This window comes from Argentina silus (genome assembly GCF_951799395.1).
Source record: "Argentina silus genome assembly, chromosome: 13".
Classification (NCBI taxonomy): Eukaryota; Metazoa; Chordata; class Actinopteri; order Argentiniformes; family Argentinidae; genus Argentina; species Argentina silus.
This window is the reverse complement of record NC_139667.1, coordinates 2,052,289-2,073,178: the sequence shown is the minus strand read 5'-3', so window position 1 is coordinate 2,073,178 and position 20,890 is coordinate 2,052,289. Positions and strand designations below refer to the sequence as shown.

Genomic DNA, 20,890 nt, shown 5'->3' with positions numbered 1-20,890 from the left:
TGTTCACATGTTGGGGGAAAGCCTGTCTTCATAATGGAAATATATAAATCAAATGCATGGACAAAACGTTAGATTTTGATGATTCTTTGTGGAAGTTAGCGGTAGTTGCTTTAGTTCCGACGACTGATTGAGTGTTCTGTGAACGATAATAGTGGAACTCCGCCCACTTAGCCCGGGTGTATGTAAATGAGGATTTATTCAAAATAAAAGCGCCCAGGTTAAACTTGTTTAAGCATTTAGAAATACTAAATATGGATAAAGGAACCACAAATTATATGTAACTATATCTGGGAATAAACATTTAATCCTCTCAATGTAGTATTTGTGTTTTAAGGGTTTGTAATTGTTCTAATATCTTAATTACCCTGATGAAAGACTGCTGCACTGCATTGGGGAAACATAATGGACTGTACACAACATATGGTGAAACGTGATTTTGACTACTAATCTACTCAACAGCAACAACACTTGTAGTATACATATCGTTTATAGTTTCAACCATGAGGGCTGTTCTTGGCCTTTTACTGTGGCCCGTAATATTTCCTTAATTCATGAAAAAATCTTAAATGTTGACCCATCACTTTACTGTGACCCATTACTTCGCGCTTTTATTCTGAAGTCGATAAAACGAAACCGGAAGTCGTTCAAAGAACCCAGGTGCTGTTTTCATGCGAGTAGAGAGGGAAACAAGCTCTATGTTTCTGCAATAACTCACCAAAACCGGACTTTAACTTTAAACATGCATTATCGGCTCCACACCAATGACACCGCTTGTTGTCAAACGGGGTAGCTTTATATTCTGGATAGACAATTTCTCCCGAACCACTAAATTGTAAGTACAGTAGCTACATCAATCGGTCTCATTATCAGCTGTTGCATAGATACACATGTAGATCGCTAGATAGACATCTTTCTTAGGAGTTTATTCAGGGCGAGCAATGACATCAGAGCATATGCATTTTCTTGTTTTGGGTGACTCGTTCCCAGTCCCCTGTTCCCTCTTAGCTGTGTTTGCATGTTGGTCAATTCAAAAGCTCAATACTAGCACCAGAATTGATTCTGGGGACCCGGCCACAGTTGCTTGATTTGACTAAGTTGTGTTAGTTGCGACAGAGCAATATGTTGATCGGATTAAGGGTATGATTTATTAAAACTACTGTACCAGATATCTCTGTGACTGCTGTGACTGTACAGGAAATACTCAGAATATTCAGCAGATGGCGCTCTATTTCCTCTTATCGAAAGTGAGTGCGGATCCAGCTGATATTCTGACTGAATAGAGATGGAGAGAGAGAGAGAGAGAGAGACAAATTCCTCTCTTTCATTTAGTAACAATTCATACATCTTATATCCCAAATGCAGATGAACATTCTTGACATGAGTCATCTCTAACACTGTACCTTGATTGACTTCACGCAGGGATTTGAGGAAAGGACAATGTCCTCATTGGTGGCCTATGACGATTCTGACCGTGAGGACGATGAACCGGAGGAGGAGGAAGAGATGGTGCAACTCCCCCCTACTCCCAAGTGCCCCACTGTTAATATTAGGCAGTCCCAAAGAAACCAGGAACATTGGGGTTCACACTTCCATGGGCGAATACCTAACCCCCACTACAGTCACCTTGACATAGAACCATACAGTGGTAGGACAATGCCAGAAGCTCACAGGAAGATACCTACTACTCTTTATGGTCCTTCATTGACCCTGGAGCCCAGCTTCAAACCATACACACCTCCTCTTCAACCACAGAGCCCTGTTGGTTCAAGTGTAGCCAAGAGACATCAGTCCACCCCAGCTGGTGTCCGCCCATACATCTCCAAGAGACAGAGACTGTCCACACCAGGGGATGGGGATGGACCAAAGTCCTCAGAGGAGAACCTTCCGTCCGACCAGTCCAGGGTCACCAGGATGCTCAGTGAAGTGTCCGAGAGGGTGCGTCCGTACCTGGGGCCCGGGCGCGGGGCTGGCAGGGCGGAGGTGCCCAGGCGGGTGCAGCTTACCATACAGGCACACGAGGGACCGGTCAACACAGTCAGGTGGTGCCCAGTGCCCCAACTCAGCCATCTCTTACTGTCTGCCTCCATGGACAAGACTGTCAAGGTAATGTGGGGACTTTATCTGGGCCCCGTGACAGACTAGGTGTACTTCAGACTAGGGGGGTGTACTTCAGTGGAGGCTGGTTGAGGAAGACCACGGAGGATGGGCTCATTGTCATAGGCTCCTCATTCCATTCCATGCATTACAATGAGCCTGTCCTCCGATGTCTACCTCCCCCAGCCTCCACCAGCCTCCACTGGTCTAGCTGCCTCACGCTACAGAAACAGGAGATAGGCTCCTGCCCCATGAGCCAATCGGGCATGACCGTACCTCATCACGGTCTCAAACAGCACCCCATATTTCAGTGTAGTACACTACTGTACTTCCTCTGTGTTTCAGATGACGCCCTGTTCATCTCATTGCATTAGAGTGGACTACTTTTGACACGGGCCTGGCTTAAAGTAGTGCAGCATATGGATGATAGAGAATCACTCGGGACAGTGGTAGAGGATGGAGATGGGGGTTTGTGATTGAGGGGGTGTAGCTGCCATCAGCAGGGTGGTTAAGCAGGCAATTGAGCGCTAAATTGTGCTCGTACGTGTGGAAAAAGTGTGGAGCGTTTAATTTCAAATTCATCCATTCTGTGTTATTTTACCCTCTGTGTCACATCTAATTTGGAGCAGGTAGGAGTCTAAGTGGGTAATCATAGTGAGTGTTATCTGACATTTAGGTGTAATTGCTTCTCAGTGTAACAGATAGGGAGATGATTGGTTCTCAGTGTTACAGCCATGGAGATGATTGGTTCTCATTGTTACAGCTATGGAGATGATTGGTTCTCATTGTTACAGCCATGGAGATGATTGGTTCTCAGTGTTACAGCCAGGGAGACCTCTTCAGCCCCCACTACCCCTCTGTACAGTTCCTCTACTGTTAATAATAATAAACAAATAATAATAATTTAAAAAATAATTTAAAAAAAGTAATCCTTCCTTCTTCTAGCATTGTGACTGCCAATGGCACCTGGTCCTAGCATATATTTTTGCTTATGGTATAGATGATTCATTTACTTTAGACAAATGTACTTGTTGTAAGTCACTTTGGATAAAAGCGTCTGCTAAATTTCTAAAATGTAAATGAGATGATTGGTTCTCATTGTTACAGCCATGGAGATGATTGGCTCTCATTGTTACAGATACAGAGGTGATTGGCCTCTCTATTGTAACAGAGGTTCTCTCTTGCCTCTCACTGCCTTGGTAAACACCTCTGTCACTGTCAGATAAATGTGTGTCAGGTCCTCTGGGCTTTCCTCCTCCTCCACTCCTGAGGAAAAGAGAGAAGAGGATGAAGAAAGGAGAAGAAAGGAAAACAGAGGAGCTCTTCTCCTCTCATCTACTCTCTTTTCTTCTCGTCTCTCCCCTCCTTCCCTCCACTCCTCTCTTCTCCCCTCCTTCCCTCCACTCCTCTCTTCTCCCCTCCTTCCCTCCACTCCTCTCTTCTCCCCTCCTCTCCACTCCTCTCCACTCCTCTCTTCTCCCCTCCTTCCCTCCACTCCTCTCTTCTCCCCTCCTTCCCTCCACTCCTCTCTTCTCCCCTCCTTCCCTCCACTCCTCTCCTCTCCCCTCCTTCCCTCCACTCCTCTCTTCTCCCCTCCTTCCCTCCACTCCTCTCCTCTCCCCTCCTTCCCTCCACTCCATTCTCTCCCCTCCTTCCCTCCACTCCTCTCCTTCACATTCTGCTGCGTCGATGTATTTCTTGGCCCTGAAAGGTCAAGTGATTCGGGTGCAGATGACTAAATATTTCCATCCCGAGAGGAAATAGCATCTCAGGCACGCCGGGAAGCGTTAGCTATACCGGATGGGGCCTGGGGATAATTAACAATTTAAATATTCATGATGTAATTTGCCTATTCATGCAAGAGTACCAGTGCTCTGCGATGGGAATGGCTTCCTCCTCCTCTCTTCTCCTCCTCCTCCTCCTCCTCCTCCTCTCCTCTCTTCTCCTCCTCCTCCTCCTCCGGCACCTGGCAGAGCAGCAGAGGCCAGATGGTAGGCCAGGGTCTTGGGACCTAAAGGAGTGTGTCTGGGCACCAGTTTCGTGTTAGTGACACACTGCTGGATTCCCTCGTCCAATTACTTCAACCTGATATATTCGTGGATGGCAATGAAATCAATGAACATTGACTTTCAAATTCTTTATGCGTTTTTTTGATAGGTAAAACTTGACATTATAAGGTACCATTATACAGCGCCTGCATAGTAACATTGTAATGACTCAATTACCCTATTCCTTAATAAATCCCCATGTTGGCTAAATTATTAGCCAAATGAATGAAGTGGTCCTATGAGGTGCAGTCAGGACCCAGGCTGATGGAGAGGACAGAGGACTAAGAAAATGTTCCAATATCAGCACCAGTGTACCACATAGACTGAAGCAGTGCAATTTTTTATACTTCTATTTTAATTTTAATTTCAATAAACTTCAAAATGATATACAACCAAGCAGAAACAACAGCACACACATAGAAAACGTATTACTGGCTGTGCAGTATTGTAAGTGGTACGCCAGTATGGACATTGAAACGTAGCCCGGGGTCTGTAGTCCTAGATGAAGACCCTGGCCAGCTCTCCTCTCCTCGACCAGGCTGTTTCTGTTTGTCTGCCTGCAGGAGTCGTCCAAGTCTGGTTTTTTTAATAATCAAGTCAGTCACCATGGTTACGGCGAGGGTAAGCCGATAACATGAATACCAATTTTCTTTTAATTACTGAGAGCACATTAGGACGCAGATTACAGGATGAGTCGCTGGCGAGGAAGGCCTGGCTCGGGTTTAGCGCCTCGTCTGCGGAGTGACCGTTGAAATGTTCTTTTCTATTGACGCTCGTTGACTTCGTCCTCTGACAGCCTCTGTCGCTCGATGCACCGCTGATCGAAGAATGAATGAAAAAGCCCAATTGATTTTGAACAAAAATGTAACATTTTTTACTTCATAAAATACCAATTGTAGTGGTGACATAAGTGGCACAACTTTATGAATGAATGCTTATGCTTTCGATATTCCAACTGCTACACTATTATTAGTTGACCTTTTTCTGAATATGTCCTTGAGGGGGCAGTGTTTCCCCTTACCAATGATGAGGCGAGACGCTGTTTGTACTGTATCAAGTTATTCCTGTCTCTTATTCCTGTCCTATTATAGAAACGGTATTAGAGCATTAGACCCCCATGCAGTAGGCCTTGAACTCTATAATGTTATGTAGTATATTCAGCTGTTCCAGCGCTGCTGTACATGTTGTACATTCATGTACATCTCTACAATTTCCTCTGAATGATGTCTTCACTCCTCTCCTCTCCTCTCCTCCTCTAATGAACCCAGGAGTGCAACATCAGACTGCCCCCGGGATTCTCTGGGATTCTGTTTGGTAAAGATATTCTTCTTTCCCCTCTCTCTCTTCCTCCCTCTCTTCCTCCCTCCCTTCCTTCCTCCCTTCCTTCCTCCCTTCCTTCCTGGATAGATATGTCACACATCCCCGCCTCTGTCTCTGGTGTACGGGCGCTGTTGTACTTCTCCATGCTGTTTCATGCTGCCTGCAGTACTGTACTGTCTTCAATAATGAAACAGAGTGGGAGAGGGCAGTCTGATCTTCAAACATCCTTCTGTGGGTCTGGAGGAGAGGCAGGCCAAAGAGATTTCTCTTCATTAGTTTGGCCTACACACACACACGCACACACACACACAAATGGACACCCACATACGGATGTGCGCACACATGCACGCACACACACACACGCACACACACACACACACACACACACACACACACACCACAGACCTCCCACTCAATTACAGGCCTTGTCCAAAGGAGACCAGTGCTCTAAAGGGAAACTAAAAAAAAAATTTCCCTCCACTTTTTGACACATCTTCCTCAGATCCCACCTCCGGCGGCTCCATGACACCTGCTTAAACCAAGGCTCGGATGCCTGATAGTAGCCTGATAGTAGCCTACACCCTTTCACATCACATCCAGTCAACTTCTGATTCAGTTTGGATTCAGAATGGCCAGTGTTACGTCACTTCTGTTGTTCTCCATCACAGAGTCTGTTTGTGCAGCTTTTCTCATACCATGAAAGCGCATTTCAAACCGGTGGAGCGCTGAACAGTGCCAGGCTGGTGTGTTCTTCATTTCTGTCTCCTCTTGATGTCTACTGTCTGAGGAGGCAGTTAAATTTCAAAACCATTAAGATATTTTCTCGCTATAAAAGAATTGATTTATGCCCCACTAAAGGTAATTAGCAGGATAAATTAATTAGCGAGGGGGTTGTCTCGCTTTGAACACCCGTAAGATGAGCCACATCTCTAAACACATTAAGCCAATTTGCCAGCACTCACGTCAATGATGCTTTGGTTTACAAGAGAATGCTTTTAGTGCATTAGTACCACAAAACATTAGAACAGAACACTCTTCTAAGAAAAGATTCTAGAACACTGACAAGCCGAAGAACCCTTTTGAGCTGAATGTAGCGCATTCTTTTCTGAAACCAGCCTAAACTAGAACACGGGAGAACTCGGAGCAGGGAGAGACCCCAGATTGCCCTCTACCCACTTCTGAAGTCATTCACTCTCATCCCATCTGCTCTTAGGGTGCCTAGGGCGTCCGGGGTGGCAGGGAGGCTGGCAGGAGAGTGGGAGGATGGGAGGATGGGAGGGATGGAGAGAAGGAGAGAAGGAGAGAAGGAGAGAGAGAGAGAGAGGGAGGGAGAGAGGGAAAGAAACAGAGGATGACGAACACAGAGAGAGAGAGAGAGAGAGAGAGAGAGAGAGAGAGAGAGAGAGAGAGAGAGAGAGAGAGAGAGAGAGAGACGGAGAAAAACAGAGATTGTTTATGTGTATTCCAGTCCATGGCTTTTACTTTGGTTTCTAGGCCGCCACCAGCTAGGCTAATCATTATCTCTGTGTGATGCGGGTAGGTGGGTGTGGATCAGCAGCTTTTGGCTCAAATTGCCTCGCGTTGCCTTTCACTCACGCTCACTGCACTTTGTATGACTTTTCATCTGAAATGCAGTTTCATTATAACTGTTGTGGACGGATGTCTCAGCGGCGGAGCCCAGGGGAGGCTGGTGGCGGAGGCAGACGTCGGAGGATTTCATTCCGTTCCATGCATTACAATGAGCCCGTCCTCCGATTTCTACCTCCGCCAGCCTCCCCTGTTGGAGACACCATGTTGTTGACATCCTCCAGGTGGGCTGCTGCAGGCCTACCAACTGGGGCTGTTGGTACCGACCCACTGGGCTGTAAAGTACTCATGTTTCCCCCTGTTGAGTTTCATTAGCACTTGATTTGACAGAACTGGTTTCCACTGGTTTTCAATCACTGACTGCAAGCTTATTCTCCACCATTAAGCCCAGGGTCCAGTGGTTAAATGTTTGGCAGTGAGTTGGAGAGTTTACTTGTGTTCTTGGGTTCAGCACAAACATACCCTTGAGCTCATTTGCTCTCTGAGACAATATAGCTCAGATTTTTAGCTGTTTTATCTCCAGTTGAGAGCTTCAATATTCTCTCTCTCTCTCTCTCATTATCTCTCTCTCTCTCTCTCATTATCTCTCTCTCTCTCTCTCTCATTCTCTCCCATTCTCTCTCTGTCTCATTTTCTCTCTAATTTTCTCTCTCTCTCAAATACATTTGTCCACAGCCTAAACTGTGTTTCTTGCTGTAATATACTAGCAGACATCCAGTCAACCAGCTAATCCACACTGGTGGCTTGAACAGTGATGGGATTGTTGACTGCTGAAATTGTTTGGTGGGAAAGCTGTTCTCCATCAGCTGATCCTGGACTCAGGCCAAATCATCATGCTAACTCTCCGTTCTAGAATGCCCTGTTGCATCAGCAGAGGAGTTCCTGAGGGAATGTCCAGATCGTCCAATCGAAGAACACACACCACCTCCCCTTTAAATGTGACTAATGTGAAGAGGGAATAACTGTGACGGGAACTGATGAGGGAATCAACCTCTTAAAGGGGAAATTGTCTCCAGCGTCTGGAACCAAAGGGATGAAGACACCCGCCAGCACGTTCCTGATTACAGGGGAGGCTGGTGGAGGTAGAAATCGGAGGACGGGCTCATTGGAATGCATGCAGTCAAGGAAGTCACACGTGTTTGATACCATTCCTCCTCAGCCTCCAGACTGTTTAGTTTGCAGCAGTAAGGATTGGGGAATGTGACTGTGTGAATGCCACCCTCGAGAAGAACCTCGCATGTCGGCTATACAGAATAATTAATGTGATTTAAAAAACCTCTTTGCAGTCTTTTCAGAGTGTAGAGTATTCCCATCAGTGCAGGCCGAGGCTAGTCCCCTCTGAGGGTGATTAACAATGCCTGCCTGTCTTCCTGTAATGAGGACCTTAATGGAAATAAGCATTTTCATTTTTGGAGTAATCTACAAGGATTTCTAACGTGGGTAGTGCAATTGCATTGGCGTGTGGCTATTGTCGATGTGTTTTTAATTGTTGAGTAAATTCAATCAAATCAATCATTAATCGCTGCTGTAAGATCTCTAGACTGATAATAGACTCAGAATCGGGTGTTGGAGGGTCTGTCTCTGTCTTCATGAGGGTCTGTGTCTCTGTCCCTCAGAGTTCACAGGTGGCCATCTGTTAGGAGACATGCTAATCAGGCCACTTATTTGGAACTGGTCCTCACAACATCCTGTGATGGTGAGCGACCAAGTTAGGTGTGGCAGTAACTCTTAAACCAATTAAGATGGTGGTGCTTTGAATCGTTCTTCAGACTGGTAGATGGATCAAAGGGGTAAAACACTAGAAGAGCTGAGGTAAAACTCAGTTCTTGGCTCAGACCACACGGCTGGACCCAGAGCCTGGACTTGCTCTGCTGCCTGATACACCAAGTAAAAGATTCCTTAAACACAGAAGTTGTCACTGTCCTTCATTTTCTTACACTTCTTCGTATTCACGTCTCGCAGGTTTGGGATGGTGCAGAGAGTGGGCGGTGCCTAAAGGTTTACTCCTCCCACGCCGGAGCGGTGAGAGATGCCCATTGGTCCCCCTGTGGGCGACGCCTCCTCACGGGCTCCTTTGACAACACGGCCGTCTTGACAGATGTGGAGACAGGTGAGAACTTCTCTCTCTCTATCTCTCTCTCTCTCTCTGTTAACCAATGACATTGACAGATGTGGAGACAGCAAAGTCTCTCTCTCTCTCTCTCTCTCTCTCTCTCGCTCTAAACCAATGATGTTGTCCGGTAGTGAACCTATTCAAAACGACCCGCTGAGCTCAGTTGTCAAAGAAAAAAAATGATGAATGTGCTTTGGTGCGTTTCCTTAGAAGAACGTGCATGCAAACAGAACACCCCAGAGAGGCTTTAAGGCGTCTTTGTTCATCCCTTTACATACAGGCATTCACAAGGGACGCCATTTTAATTGCACCAGTGGATGCAGAGGTATCAGTGTAAGCCTCCTGTGTCACTGTTTGCATTCATGTGTTTTCTTTCTGTTTATACTGTTTGTACCTTCCTACATGTGTTTATCTACCATACCACAGACTCACCCAGGGCTTAACACCACAAACTCCTATTCAACACACAATGTCTTGAAGCCGTCTGTGGCTTCCCATAGTTCATATATAGTTGTTCAGAAGTATCAATTAAATCACCCTGTTTTATACTCTGTCTCCCTGCTACTTGTGTTTTATCAACAATGCCACATAGCCGGTGAAATCACGTAACATACTGTATAGGCCTTAAGATGCGTCTTTATCAACTGGCCTACCCTTCCTCATAGACTTTTGATTGCTGCTTTTACGATATAGTTATATATACTGTGTGTATATATATATATATATATATATATATATATATATATATATATATATATATGCATATTTTATGAGATTATTCTTCTCTAATGAAAGGTGATTTATAAATGTAATAAATGATTATTATTATTATTATTATTATTATTATAACATACCAAGCTAACATCCAACCAGACAGTGTTCAGCAGCTCCCCTGTGGCTTCACATCTCGGAGGTCACCATCATTCCCATGATGCCTCGCTGCTGTGTGTTCTTCCTCTCTCCGCACACCTTGTCGATCCAGCCAATAACACCCATGGTTACTGGCTGGGCCTGGCCAATAACTACCCTGGCAGCGTAGGGGGGTGGTGGGGGGGGGTCGATGGCACATATACCACTACAGGCAGAAATACCGCCACAGGCAGAGCCAGCAGGCCCTCATATAGTACAGTGGGCCTACTGTATCCCCCCCCCACCAATCAGCAGCCCTCGCTCACGTTCACGTTGGCCTGTGTCGTTGGTCACAGTGAGAGGTGACTTATGACTTATGGCAGTTGTGCGGTGTTACTTTTTCATGCCGGCAAAGTCTCGTAAGTCTTCAATGACACTGTAGTCAGCCTCCGTAAGTAAACTTCTGTTTTTTTTTTAATTTTGACTCGGCATCATTCCTGAATGTGCTCTAGCTAGCTAGCTAGCTAGGTTAGCCTATTCCTTTTACTTGGCAGGGGGAACAGGGTTGAAGGCAGCACACAGCACGGTAGCATAACTTTCTCAACGCATGAGAGGCCCCAGCCCAACAGAGGCCCCAGCCCAACAGAGGCCCCAGCCCAACAGAGGCCCCAGCCCAACAGCCATAGACGCCCGCGGTAGATTTATATCTGGCGCTCTGCCGTGCTTACGCCAGCATCGCACCATTGCATTGAGATCATTAGAATCACTGCTGCCTGCCTGAGACGTTTGTTATGTCCTCCTCTGACAGCACAACAGATTCATATATATGTTAATAGCCTAGTGAGTCGGGGTGCGGGGGGTGGGGTGGGGGGTCTGAATGGGGGTGCGGGGGGGTGGGTCTGAATGGGGGGGGGGGGGGTCTGAGTAGGGCCATCTGTCTCTCTGAGCTGGAGAGCTCTTGGTTGTTCATTGGCCTGTGTTTACAGCGTATGACCCTTGACCCGTAAGGCACACTGAAGCGTGCCTAAACCGATGGACTGGGAATAAGGCCATTTATATGCAGTAGTAGTAGTAGTAGTAGTAGTAATAGTAGTAGTAATAGTAGTAGTAGTAGTAGTAATAGTATTAGTAATAGTAGTAGTAGTAATAGTATTAGTAATAGTAGTAGTAATAGTAGTAGTAGTAGTAATAGTAGTAGTAATAGTAGTAGTAGTAGTAGTAGTAATAGTAATAGTAGTAGTAATAGTAATAGTAGTAATAGTAGTAGTAATAGTAGTAGTAGTAGTAGTAGTAGTAATAGTAGTAGTAGTAGTATTAGTAATAGTATTAGTAATAGTAGTATTAGTAATAGTATTAGTAATAGTAGTAGTAATAGTAGTAGTAGTAGTAGTAGTAGTAGTAGTAGTAATAGTAGTACTAATTATAATATAATAGTAGTAGTAGTAGTAGTAATAGTAGTACTAATTATAATATAATAGTAGTAGTAGTAGTAGTAGTGTGTTTCCATCTGGCTGGCGAATCTTAAGTGTTTTTCTCCCTCTGCAGAGGCTTGCTGCTGTTTAATTTAGAAGCAGTGATATTGGGCTACAGATTGAATGTCACAGCTCAGTAGCAGCAGATAGAGAGAGAAATGGAGAGGGGGGGGGGGGAGAGAAGAGAGAGACGGACAGAGAAAGTGTGTGTGTGTGTGTGTGTGTGTGGGGGGGGGGGGTTAGAAACTGAGCCAGAGAGAGAGAGAGGGGGGAAAGAGGGAGGGATTGAGAGACAGAGTGATAGAGAGAGGAGAGAAGGAGAGAGGGATGTCATGGCAGATGAGACTGGAATAAATGAATTTCCTGTGAAGGACATTAGTGAGAAGTGGCAGCTGCTGTCTTGGCTTCTCAAGGCGGTCCCTCGCCAGTGTGACTGGCAGCCACTGGCAGAAGACATGCCCAGTAGAGACTAACAGACTGGCAGAAGACATGCCCAGTAGACACTGGTGTCAGGGTGTGTATCCCCTGTCTAGATCCTTCCTGCCTGCTGGCTGGCTGGCTGGCTGTCTGGCACTTAGTGTGAGCCTCCAATGCCACTTCAACAACCAGTACAATCAAAAAGTAATGGTGCCAACATGAAGATATTGCTCTCACTTTAATACCAGACTTGAGAAGTCCTATCTATAAATGCTTCAATACTAGCAGACGACCATAGTCTTGTATAGCCTTGTATATAGCAGGGATGTCTGTGAAGTGGCACTTATCATGTGAAGATCAACCATCAGCAAGTGTGGAAACACGCGTCATAGCTGTTACTTTACCGGGGAACAGAACACGGCTTCGAACGCCTCTCCTTAGATCACAATGATCAAACCGTTGTATAATGGCGGATAACGGCCGTTAGTTCTCGGCTGTCGTTGGGCGCTCCGAGGGGTGCGTCCTGTCCTCGGTGTCCTCTCCACGGTCGTCATCCAGGCCTGGTATCGCTGAAGGATCACACGCCTTTTAATGCTCCGCGTCTCAAGCCTAATGGAGATGAGAGCTATCCGCTATCCTAGCGAACAGAGAGATGACTCTCGCCTCTCCGCTAAGCTCATTATCGCGTCCCTAATTTAAAACGTGAAGGGTCTTATTTTCTATGCAGCGGGGGTGGGGATGGCGAACGATCGTATCAGCCTCTCCCTGAACATTAGCGTTGAATCACGGTGACACTTCTCCTACCTCTGCCCCCCGTATCATCAAGGCAACAGCCAATCAATGAAGAGGGAAGCCACCTCGCCAGGAGGGGTGGGCGACGATCAATAGGACGGGACCGGGGCTCCGGGGCTCCGCCGTTAAATCAAAGAGGGACCGGGGCTCCGCCGTTAAATCAAAGAGGGACCGGGGCTCCGCCGTTAAATGAACGAGCCTCTGGTGCTGGAGTAGCTGTGGTTGTTTGTCATGATGCTTTCTTGCTTTCCCCTTGAATAAAGTTGGGAGGAATATTTTGAGTGTGAGCTGTAATGATGTTGTTGTTGTTGTTGTTGTTGTTATTGTTGTTGTTTTGTAGTGAGCTTTATGTGAATTTAACACTGGGTTTGGGAGTGTTTGTTGTTTGTTAGGTAGATTAATGTGCGGCCATATAACCCAGAGGTGTACGTTACTCCTCAGCTTTTGACAGGATTTAGGGGTAAAGTAGTCTAGACTGGTCCCATTTCAGGGCCCTAATAATGTACAGTCCTTGTTTCCAGGGGAACAATTTATGGTCGTGCCCCTTTCAGGCTTAATTATATTTAAGCCCCTCGATGTTTTTGTTTTGATTCTGAAGCGCAACATCACTTTAATTGAATAAGAAAAAGCTTGCAGACAGCCCCTGGCCAAAACATTGGAGTTTTTTTTTCATCTCGTCTTCCCAGTTTTGTTTTTCTCTCTGTAGCATCACTTCTCTGTCAGTTTAAATTAGCTTTTTATCTGAAGTTCTTTCTCACTTGTCTGAGATTAAAAAGCTGCCTTTCAATGGCTCATTTGTTCGACATGGTTAAGGGCACCATGCCAAAACTATATCACAGAAAACAGCTTTGGCATTTTGCTGTGGTTCTCGGATAGAGATAACAATACACATCTCCGGGCAACTTTCTCAAACTTTACTGAGGAATCACTGGTGCATGTTCCTACGACTAATTAGGCTAATGAGGTTTGCCATATGGTATGATTTAAATAATATTTCCAACGTATGCTTATGGTACGTTGTTGAAAGAAACCCAACCAGACGTAACTTATTACCCTCTTCCAACTCACTGTTAATTAAGTTATTGTCCTATGCAATTCAATATTTTATTTTATTAGACGAAAGCAAGCTTGATCCTCTTTTTCATTTTTGTGAATGTTTCCATTTAGTGCTCGACATTAGCAACCATACATGTGCCTCGTAAATTTGAAAAGCTATGCTGAGTTGAGGATTACTCCCACAACGGAATGGATGGTTTTTTAGTCAGCTTGTTTTTGAGTCCATTCAGCAGAGAATGCCAGTAGGCGGCCAATGTCACATGGCTCAATATAATTCACATAACAATATTTATTACATCAAATCTATACAGAGCACTCCTCATATAACGAGCAGAATAAATGGCTTCAGAAATGTGCTCCTGCAGAGGAAATACAATTTATACTTTTTGATTGACCTCCGTAACTCAAGAGAGTAGTATTAGACTGCAGCACAGAAGAAAATGCATTATGTGTGTCTGTGTGTGTATCTGTATGTGTGTGTGTGTGTGTGTGTGTGTATCTGTATGTGTGTGTGTATCTGTATGTATGTGTGTCTGTGTGTGTATCTGTATGTGTGTGTGTGTGTTCCATTATGCCATTATGTGTGACTACACGTGTTTGTGTGTACGTGTACATGCATGCGTGTTTGTGTGTGTATGCGTGTTCCATTATGTGTGACTACACGTGTGTGTGTGTGTGTGTGTGTGTGTGTGTGTGTGTACCATTAGGCCTACCCCCTGTGGCTATGGTGGCAGGCAGCTAACACAGAGTGAATGGATCTGAAGCTGCTGGTTGTAGCAGGCGGGGGGGGGCAGACAGAGCAGCAGCCCGGCTGTGAGGGGACAGTGACAGGGTAATTGCTTTGCAGGATTTGGGATCGGGGGGGGGCAAGGCTGAGGGATTGGAGTGACGGTGGGGAATCAGTTCACAGCTGAATGGAAGACACGGCTCCTCTCGTCTGCTGCAACCTCAAGACACACACACACACACACACACACACACACACACACACACACGCACACATACACATGCACACACACATGCACAATTACACACACACACACACACACACACACACACACACACACACACACACACACACACACACACAAACACATCACCATCATCATCAGCAGCACCCAGTGGTCTTGAACCTGGGGAGTGAAGCCTCCACTGCAGTGTGCATAGCAATGAGCCGCCTCCTCTGGCTGTGCGTCGCGCTGGTAGTGGTGCTGCTACTCTGATAGCTGGTTATCTGAACAGGGAAAAGCTTCCTACATGCTAATCCTCACAGAGGACACAGCCACGTCATAGAAATCCTGGAGAATTACGCCACAAATTGCTTGTGATACATTGTCATTGACGAAGGTGGTGAAAGCATGTCATGTCATTCAATGTGACAATGTTGCCATACTGTGCAAGGTGCGGCGATAAGCCAGTCAATGCACTTCAAAGAAGAACTCTAATTTCAAACTTTCACGCATGAGTGGGTTGATAATTGATTCATAACTTTGAAATGGCTCTGTGTCAAATGGCTCTGTCGTATGATATGCGATATCAAAGCTGTAACTTTCCGTGCGAATCTCTCGTGTACTTGAGAGCCTCTCTACGGTCTGTGGCGGTTCACGCTCCACGGGGAGGGAAGTGGAGTCTAACACATGAATGAAGGAAGGAACCAATGAGTGAATGAGTGAATGAATGAGTGAGTGAATGAGTGAATGGATGAATGAGGTGGGTGATGAAGGAGTGAATGAACAGGTGGGTGAATGAACGAATGAACGGTTGAACGAGTGAGTGAAGGAATAAATGGATCACTGACTGACTGAATTCATTAATTCATCCATTAAATGAATTGATGACTAAACCGATTCATTCATGTGTATGATGGTTAGTGACTGTGTGTTTGGTTCTGCAGGACAGCAGGTGGTGAGGGTGGGGACCCAGTTCAAGGTGATGTGCATGGCCATCCAGCCCAGCGACCCGGACGTGTTTCTGTGTGGAGGTTACAGCCCGGAGGTCAAGGCCTGGGACACCCGCACCTGCAAGGTCAGCAGTACTGGTTAACCCTCTAACCCTAACCCTAACCCTAACCCTAACTGTGTTCTACCCTCCACTCTGACACACCACTTAGACCACTGCACTGGTTGACCGTCTAACTATGTTCCATCCTCTACTCGAGTGGGGATATTGGAATGTACAGCAGCCCCTCTCTACACAGTACTGTCACCAGGGGAGGCCGGTGGAGGTAGAAATTAACCAAGGGAGGCCGGTGGAGGTAGAAGTCGGAGGATGGGCTCATTGTAATGTATATACATCTTGACGGTCCCTCCTAAAGGACCTCTTCACCCCCACTACCCCCCTGTACAAGTTTCTCTCCTGTTAATAAAAATAAATAAATCAAGAAAAAAATTAAATAAAATCCTTCTTCGAGCATTGTGACATCATGGTCATTGTGACTGCCTATGGCCCCTGGTCTGAGCATTGATTACTTTATCTTATGATGACTGTTGGATAGATGATTCACTTACTTACAAATGTATTTGTTGTAAGTCGCTTTGGATAAAGGCGTCTGCTAAATGCCATAAATGTAATGTAAAATGTAATGTAAAATGTAATCTATGGACGGGAATGAGGAATGGTATCAACACACATTTGCCATTTGTCTGTTGAAAATTCAAATTGCGTCTGAATTTGAGATACGTTGAATTAGGGTTTTCTCCCACTGATCTACACAGCCTACTGCAAGGCAAAGCAAAACATATTAAAACATTTTCAAATTAATTAAAAAATTAAAACTTAGAGAGAACCTGATTGCTTAAGTGGTACTCATTCGGAAATTGCGTGAACTATTTTTATTGCACTCAAATGGACTCAGTTCAACTTCTTGTGTAACTTTTTCATTCGACCTAGTTTAGGAGTGCCAAAGTGAAGTGGGTGTTTATTCATGTAATCAAATGTTCACTGTTTTTATTTCTAGATCCCCTCAGAAATGTCTCATTATTATATCACCGATGTTCTGAATGTTTGCAGGAACGTTTAGAAATCGACCCGGAACATTCCTGTCCTTTGCAGCCGTACTCTACAAAAGCTCTACATGTCTGTTGCTGTCCCTGTTGTCACTCCATACCTGTGTGAACTGTCAGTCAAACCTCCTGGGGTGAAAATGAAAGCTTGTCAAGATTACTGCACTCAGATGGACTCAGTTCAACTTCTTGTGTAACTTGTTAAGGAACTTTTTCAATTTGAGCTAGTATAGGAGTGGCAAAACAAAGTGGGTGTTCATTCATGAAATTGGATTTTCACTGTTTTTATTTTTCAATAACCTCAGACATGGCTTATTGTTTTTCTTTTGCATTGAGAGTATCCAGCAGGCTGCGCAGATCATTGGAGAAAAGTCCTGACTCAATGTGTACACATTCCAAATGATGCACGTGTCTTTGATACCATTCCTCATTCCATTCCATGCATTACCATGAGCCCGTCCTCTGATTTCTGCCTCCACCAGCCTCCCCTGGTGTGTGGGGTTAATTCAACAGTGACTGGTTCTGCCAGTAGGTGTCAACATAGGTTGCAGAGTGTGAGACGGTGTGTACCTGCTGTATCCATAGGTTTCAGGGGGCGGGTTGGCCTGTGTTACTTCTCTCTGGGTGTTCTGAGAGTGTGTGTGTGTGTGTGTGTGTGTGCGGGTGCGTGTGTACATGCGTCTGCATGCTTGTGTTTCTGTGTGTGTGTGTGTGTCCTCAGGTGGAGAGGGTGTACAGGGCAGGCATCCAGCAGACTCTCGCCATCCTGTTCCTGTCTGGAGGTAGAGAGTTCATCACCAGCAGTGACTCAGTCAGCAGAGACTCAGCAGAGAGGACCCTCATCGCCTGGGACTACCAGACCACCGCCAGGGTCTCCAACCAGATCTTCCAGGTAAGACGCAGCTTTGTGTCGCACCATGTTGTTACTGCCAATGGGAGTGGATATGAATATTAGTCAAAAAAACTAATCTTGAACAGATCACATGCCCTGTTTTCCTCCAATAGTTGGATATTGAAGTTGCTCTTATATCCATACAGTATACAGTACGTAGGTGCAGCTATAGAAACCCTACACTTGAAACCCTACACTGTGTCATGTGTCCATGTTCTCTATGAAGAATGTTTGTTTCTGTGGTTGAAATAAAGTACACAATACCCAGCGATCAGTACTATTGACTGTGAAGGCCACACTAGTTAAACCCTCTGCCTCCCCTACCCACACACACACACACACACACACACACACACACACACACACACACACACACACACACACACACACACACACACTCACACTCTCCATTCATCCCTTGCCCTCCAGGAGCGGTACACGTGCCCCAGCATGGCCTTGCATCCCCATGACGACAGCTTTGTAGCCCAGACCAACGGGGACTACATGGCACTGTTCTCCGCTCAGAGGCCCTACAGGATGAACAAGAGACGTCGCTTTGAAGGACACAAGGTCAGAGGGCTTTGACAACGCCCCCTACAGACAGCATCAGAGGTCCAAGCACAACACACACACATCAATAGCTAATAGCAAACAGCTATATATAGCATATATTCTCCAGGGTCACATCTATTCTTGGTTAGGGCCCCTTCCCCCAGTTTACACAAACAGTGTAAACCAAATACAGTATTTGCACTGAGCCTGATATAGAATGTCGATCAGATACTTGTAAATGCTAAAAGACCTGATGTTGTTGTCCGCTGTGTCCCTCTGTAGAAGGACGGACGGCCGTCTTGATGCTTACGTAATATAGAATAATTCATCTTTATGATGTCAATGGATCTCAGAGTTATGTAATGGACATTTCGTCAATGAGTGTTCAGTGTTTTTCATCCTTAATGTACATTCTGTCAATGTATTGGGTGAATGGATTTGCTGATTGTGAATTCTGTCAATGCGTGTCAGTGAGTGCTCTATCTGACGCGACGTCCATTGACTGTGTTGAGGTGGAGGGCTACGTTGACACATGTATGACATGTATGTTCAGTATCACATGTATGACTTCTGTGTGACTAGTCTAGTTGGAGAGCTATTTGGTGTTGATGTGAATTCGGTCTGTAAATCTGTGAATTTGTGAAGAACCCTTTTGGGTTCAATTTAGAACCCTTGTGGGTTCCATGTTGAACCTTTTTGGGTTCCATGTAGAACCCTTTTCACAGAAGGTTCTAAGTGGAACCCTTTTGGGTTCAACATGGAACCCAAAAGGGTTCTGCATCGAACCGAAAAGGGTTCTTCAAAGGTGTACCCTATGGGGACAAATGAAGAACCGTTTTAGTGTGTAGGTGTAGTTGAGTATGTTGCTGATCTCATTGCCATTTAGTCTCACACAGCCTACAAGATGTATTGTTCTGCTGCTCTTTTTTTGTACATTTGTTATTGCTATTTTGTTAATACTTTGCTATTTTGTAAATTTCTTGTCAATATTTGCTCTTTGTTTTTTATGTCCATGCACCAACCTCACCAAGTCAATTTCCTGTATGTGCAAATATACTTGGCCAAATAAAAGAATTCTGATTCTGATTCTGATCCAGATTCTGATTCTGATTCTGATCCAGATTCTGATTCTGATCCAGATTCTGATTCTGATTCTGATCCAGATTCTGATCCTGATTCTGATTCTGATTCTGATGTGTTGTGCTGCTGTACTGCAGGTGGAGGGCTACGCGGTGCAGTGTGACTTCTCTCAGGACGGGACCCTTCTGGCCACAGGAAGTTCCACAGGCTCCGTCCACTTCTACGATTACCAGAGTGCCCGGACACTACACACACTGAGGGCCCACCAGCAGGCGTGTGTGTGTGTGTCTCTGCACCCCCTCCTGCCCGCCATGGCTGCCACCAGCGACTGGGGGGGCGAGGTCAAGGTCTGGCAGTGACGGCAGAGAGAAGTGGAGGACAGAGGGAGATCAGGGGCAGGGGAGGCTGGTGGAGGTAGAAATCGGAGGACGGGCTCATTGTAATGTATGGAACGCAATGAGGAATGGTATCAAACACACCGGAATGGAATGAGGAATGTTGTCACACGTGTTTGATACCATTTCTCTTTCCATTCCATGTGTTATAATGAGCCCGTCCTCCGATTTCTACCTCCACCAGCCTCCCCTGAGTGAGAGAGAACAGGGGATGGACTGAGAGAAGGAGAGAGAAGAAAGATGGATTTACAGAGACTATTCTAGATTTGGAGATGTTGTTCCCAAAAGCTCTCCTCTCCCACGTGCCATAAATCTTCATGTCATAATAAACACTCTTGTACCAAACTGCTGGCAGTTCTGCATTGGTAAACCCACATGAGACGTCTGTGAAGAGTCTCACACGTTTCAGATTCACTGTGTCCTGTTTTACCTTGCCTTGCTTTGGGAATCAGTCCCTAGACGCTCATTTGTATTGTAGATGTTCACATAGCTGTTCTAGGAACAGTGTGGCCTACGATGAGTATAAGTGACAACTATGAGATGGATGTACTGTTGTGCTTTTCTTTGTACTCAAACAAAGTCAAATAAAGTCATGTTTTGTTTACAGCATGTCCTACAGTGTAGTCATTTTTAAGCCGTGTGTTCTTTGCTAATTTAATGTACGCCTACAACACAGAGCAAGGCGGCTTTTATGGAAATGTTGTATTTAACAACGCAACTATGAAAGGCCTTGGCGACGGTTGTTATTGTTGTGCCTGTATAGTGAGTGAACAGTAGTCAGGTCACGTTACAGCGCTGGGGATCAAAGACAACTATCCCAATTAACATTTCAAAGAGTAAACTGTTTAATGCCTTTGTGAGTATTATCAAAAGTGGTGGGCATGTATGGAAGCTCTATCTGGCCCACGCAGACACTGACCTCTTTGTGGAGACAATCTGAATAACTATATTCAGCAGAGGGGTTATCAGAGCCCATAGATTCAGAGAAAGTTGATGGCGCAAAATGCCTTTATTCCAAGCATACTTACATAATTAGCCTGTGATAGTTTTAACAGGTCTTATGTCTGTTTAAACTGTGTTATGCTGTGTAGGCAGTCGGATGTGTTGGTTCTTTCTGCTTTTTGACGTGGATGTTGTTCTGTTACCATGGCAGTTGAGCTGGTGGCGAATCACAAACAAGCTCTGCAGAAGAACGAGGAACTCATTAAAGAGAGACCTTTC

At 45.4% G+C, this 20,890-nt stretch overlaps 1 protein-coding gene across 1 annotated transcript; it reads left to right on the top strand.

The window, feature by feature from the left end:
* Positions 1-675: 675 nt before the first annotated feature.
* On the top strand, positions 676-19,770 carry wdr25 (WD repeat domain 25). The gene is made up of 7 exons (XM_083682886.1): positions 676-832; positions 1,420-2,103; positions 9,012-9,159; positions 15,643-15,773; positions 17,472-17,642; positions 18,072-18,212; positions 19,412-19,770. The coding sequence occupies exons 2-7, from the start codon at positions 1,438-1,440 to the stop codon at positions 19,631-19,633; spliced, it is 1,479 nt and encodes a 492-aa protein (XP_083539012.1). The 5' UTR covers positions 676-832; positions 1,420-1,437; the 3' UTR covers positions 19,634-19,770.
* The last annotated feature ends 1,120 nt before the right edge of the window (positions 19,771-20,890 follow it).

Coding starts and splice junctions, on each gene's coding strand:
- wdr25 (XM_083682886.1), top strand. CDS start 1,438: ATGTCCTCATTGGTGGCCTATGACGATTCTGACCGTGAGGACGATGAA. Junction 2,104..9,011: donor CCATGGACAAGACTGTCAAG/GTAATGTGGGGA, acceptor CACGTCTCGCAG/GTTTGGGATGGTGCAGAGAG. Junction 15,774..17,471: donor GGGACACCCGCACCTGCAAG/GTCAGCAGTACT, acceptor GTGTGTCCTCAG/GTGGAGAGGGTGTACAGGGC.